At 41.2% G+C, this 3,838-nt stretch overlaps 1 protein-coding gene across 1 annotated transcript; it reads left to right on the forward strand.

Moving 5' to 3' along the window:
- Window positions 1-2,637: 2,637 nt before the first annotated feature.
- On the forward strand, window positions 2,638-3,582 carry LOC308350086 (olfactory receptor 52R1-like; the record flags this gene model as incomplete). The annotated part of the gene is made up of 1 exon (XM_080815088.1): window positions 2,638-3,582. The coding sequence occupies one exon, from the start codon at window positions 2,638-2,640 to the stop codon at window positions 3,580-3,582; it is 945 nt and encodes a 314-aa protein (XP_080671214.1).
- Between the last annotated feature and the right edge of the window lie 256 nt (window positions 3,583-3,838).

The raw sequence follows: 3,838 nt of genomic DNA on the forward strand, positions 1-3,838 counted from the left end.
CAAGTACTCAAAAGTAGATTATACTTTGGAGAACAGAAAAATTGACTCCAACGTTCAGTGTGTGATTACCCTACCTATAAGGTTGAAAAAGATGACTTAATTTATTTTTCAGTACCTAATAAGCTCACAAGATTTCTAGTCCACAGAGGGCAGGGACATATGTAAAAGCAGGAAAAGGGGAAGGAATGTTGGAGAAGAAGGGAAATTCTATTTCTCTTTTTTTCTTACTCTTGAGGGAATGAACTTATCACTCGTTCCGCCCAGAAGGAAGTTGATAACTCATACCTCCCTCCAAAATATGATTGAAAACTTTACACACTTGACATAATGATCCAGGATTGGTTAACTCCCTGTCCCCTCCACATGTCTTGTAACCTTCACTCTGCACAGGCTGAGTGCGTAAGTCTAAGGGGAAAATAGGCGAGGGAATTTCTGAGAGTGAGGACACCAGATTCCATGGGGTTGTAGGTGTAGAGAAGAAAGAAAGAAAGAAAGAAAGAAAGAAAGAAAGAAAGAAAGAAAGAGCTCCCACCCCCTACTTCAGACTTGGACCCCGGTCACCACCTGAGAAGAGTCACCACTGCAAAAGGAATATGGTGAACAGGTGAGTTCCCCATTAAGACTCATGGGAAGAAACTTCATGAGAGTTAAAAACAATACAATGTAAATGCTTCTGGTGTTATATTTACAAAAATAGCAACATCCTCCAGAATTAATCAAAGAAATTATTGTGCACTTTGAGAAATTTGACGTTTAGCCAGCATCTTCACCAGTGCCCAGTGCAAGAATGAAGATGATCTAAGGATGTTTTCCAGGTGCCCATGAGCCTTAGTGACCATGTCCTCACAAATGGAGAGTGACATTCAGGAGGCAGAAGGGAGAGGGAAAGGAAGACTCTGGTTCAAAGAGCACATATAAGTGGAAGAACAAGCCAGGCAGGAGGGGATAAAACAAGAGCCCGGGACCCCAGAAAATGTATGTGTTTCAGTTTTCACCATACCCTGGAGAGGAATATTTGTTTTGAGCAAACCTACACCTATTATCAAGGAAAAAAAAAAAAAAACATGAGAATACACAAAAATGCTTAATAAATGCTTGCTGACTGAATGGTTAAAAAAAAAAAGAGAGAGAGAGAGAGAAAGGATAGTTAATTTTCCAAAGCAGAGCAAGATTTATAAAGTCTGAGCCCCATTTCTCTCATAATGTTATAAAGCTATGGAAAATCAGAAAGAGGTTAGGTCTCTTTGGGATCTCAAAGAAATCCTTTTTAGGAACCATTAGGTCTGGTGGAATGAAACATTTGTTAGTCCCAACAGCTGATTTGTTATGGGAGATCTGAAAAGATACTCTTCTTGTCTGTGTGTTTCTGTCATAGCAGAGACTCAAAGTCTCAGTCAACTGAGATGAAATAGTGAAAAGGTGCCTAGTAAGAACCAGGTAAGCATTTGTGTCATCAGTCCTGGGTAGGTGTTAGTCACCAGAGGGATCAAACAAGATCTCCATGTAAAGCAAGTAGAGGCAGAGGAGGACATTCAGGTCTTTCACTGGCCAGCACAGCAGACCATAGTATGAGAACGATGTATAACTCTCTTGTGCCATGGTGCCAAAGAAGTGTTTAAAAAGTTCATCGGAGGATTTTAGGATATGGCTCATTAGTTAAAAAGTCCATTGCCACTGAACAATTTATTTGTTATTCAATCCAGCAAATATTTACTAAACTCCTATTCTATGCTAAGCACAGAGTTGCTAGGATGGTACACTATTCAGGGCTCACCTCATGAAAATCTATCATCAGGACAGGATTTAGAAAACCATAACCTGCAGACAAAATCCAGCTTTCACCCTGTTTTTACAAATAAAATTGTACTGGGATATTATCACACTCATACATTCCTATACTGACTGTGGCTGTTCTCAGGCTACAGGGGCTAAACAGACTAGTTTCAACAGACCGTACAGCACATAAAACCTAAAATATGTATGATCTTCCCCTTTACTGTAAGAAATGAGTTTGCTGACCCCTAATCTAAGAGGAAATGCACCATAGGTAGTAGAATTAATTACAGGTATACAATCATCAGTCACCTAACCACCAGTCCAGACTCTCTGAGTAACTCCCTGAGTCAAAACTAACTCAACATCACACATACCTTGCTATGAGACTTTAACCCAAAGTGTTTTCCAAACCAGCTTCCTATCCTGAAAAGTCACCTAAGTAGCTTAAACAGAGGGCTGAAAAGAACCTATGGGAAAGGTGAAACAAATCAGTTAGTTCGGAAGAATAGAAGGGCAAGATTGATTATTACTGACATTATTGTCAGGATAGATTTACCTTAGCAGATTCTACTTTCAAGGAAAATACTGATTCTTTGACAAAAATTACACTTGCAGCTAGTATGTTTTGATCCCATTTTGAATGACAAAAATATGAATGAGGAATAAAAAGGAGCATCATTTTATGTTGCAAACTTTTTTTATTAAAACAGTTGAAATTCTTCCAGTTTACCATTAAGCCCAAATGCCCTTTGATTCACTTGAAACTTTCCAAATATTTAAAATATTAATAATTATTTCTTGATTCTTGTCACCTAGAGAGTAGATTACCTTCACAATGGAGAACAAATTAACCATCCTGTGATGCTGACCTCAGGGAACAGCTCTTTGCATCCTGTGTCCTTCATCCTACTCGGGATCCCAGGACTTGAGAATTACCAATTTTGGATTGCCTTCCCTCTCTGTGCCATGTATCTTGTGGCTGTAGTTGGCAATATCATTGTCCTTCATATAATCCGAACTGACCACACTCTGCACGAGCCCATGTACCTCTTCCTAGCCATGCTGGCTGTCACTGACCTGACCCTGTCCTCTTCCACCCAACCTAAAATGCTGGCTATCCTCTGGTTTCATGCTCATGAGATTGAATACCATGCCTGCCTCATCCAGGTGTTCTTCATCCATGCCTTTTCTTCTGTGGAGTCTGGGTTGCTCATGGCTATGGCCTTGGACCGTTATGTGGCTATCTGCTTCCCACTCCACCACTCTACTGTCCTGACCCCAGCTGTGGTGGGTAAACTAGGGGCAGCTGTGATGATGAGAGGGTTGCTGTGGGTGAGTCCCTTCTGCTTCATGGTGTCCAGGATGCCCTTCTGCACCAACCATGTCATTCCCCAGTCATACTGTGAGCACATGGCTGTGCTAAAGCTGGTGTGTGCAGATACTAGAGTCAATCGTGCATATGGGCTCTTTGTGGCATTCTCTGTGATTTGCTTTGACATAATTGTCATTAGTATATCTTATGTGATGATTTTGAGAACTGTTCTGAAGTTGCCCTCTGAGGAGGCCCGGCTCAAGGCTTTTGGCACGTGTGCTTCCCACATCTGTGTCATCTTGGCTCTTTATATCCCAGCCCTCTTTACCTTCCTCACCCACCGCTTTGGACATCATGTGCCCCGAGTGGTACATGTCATGTTCGCTAATCTCTATCTCCTGGTACCTCCCATGCTCAACCCCATCATCTATGGAGTTAGAACCAAGCAGATCAGGGACAGGGTTATTCAAGGATGTTGTGGAAAAGATCCCTGAGCCAAGGGTCATGGCATCACAACAAACCCCACTACCCCACTGATCTGGGATCATCGCATATTAGCACAAAGTCATCTCTGGGAGACAAATGGATAAACAGGATGTGGTACATATATACAATGGAATATTCTTCATCTATCAGAAAGGATGAATACCTACCATTGACATTTATGGAACTGGAACGAATTATGCTAAGTAAAATAAATCAAGTGGAGAAAGACAATTATCATATGGTTTCACTCATATGTGGAACATA

This window comes from Martes martes (genome assembly GCF_963455335.1).
Source record: "Martes martes genome assembly, chromosome: 10".
Classification (NCBI taxonomy): Eukaryota; Metazoa; Chordata; class Mammalia; order Carnivora; family Mustelidae; genus Martes; species Martes martes.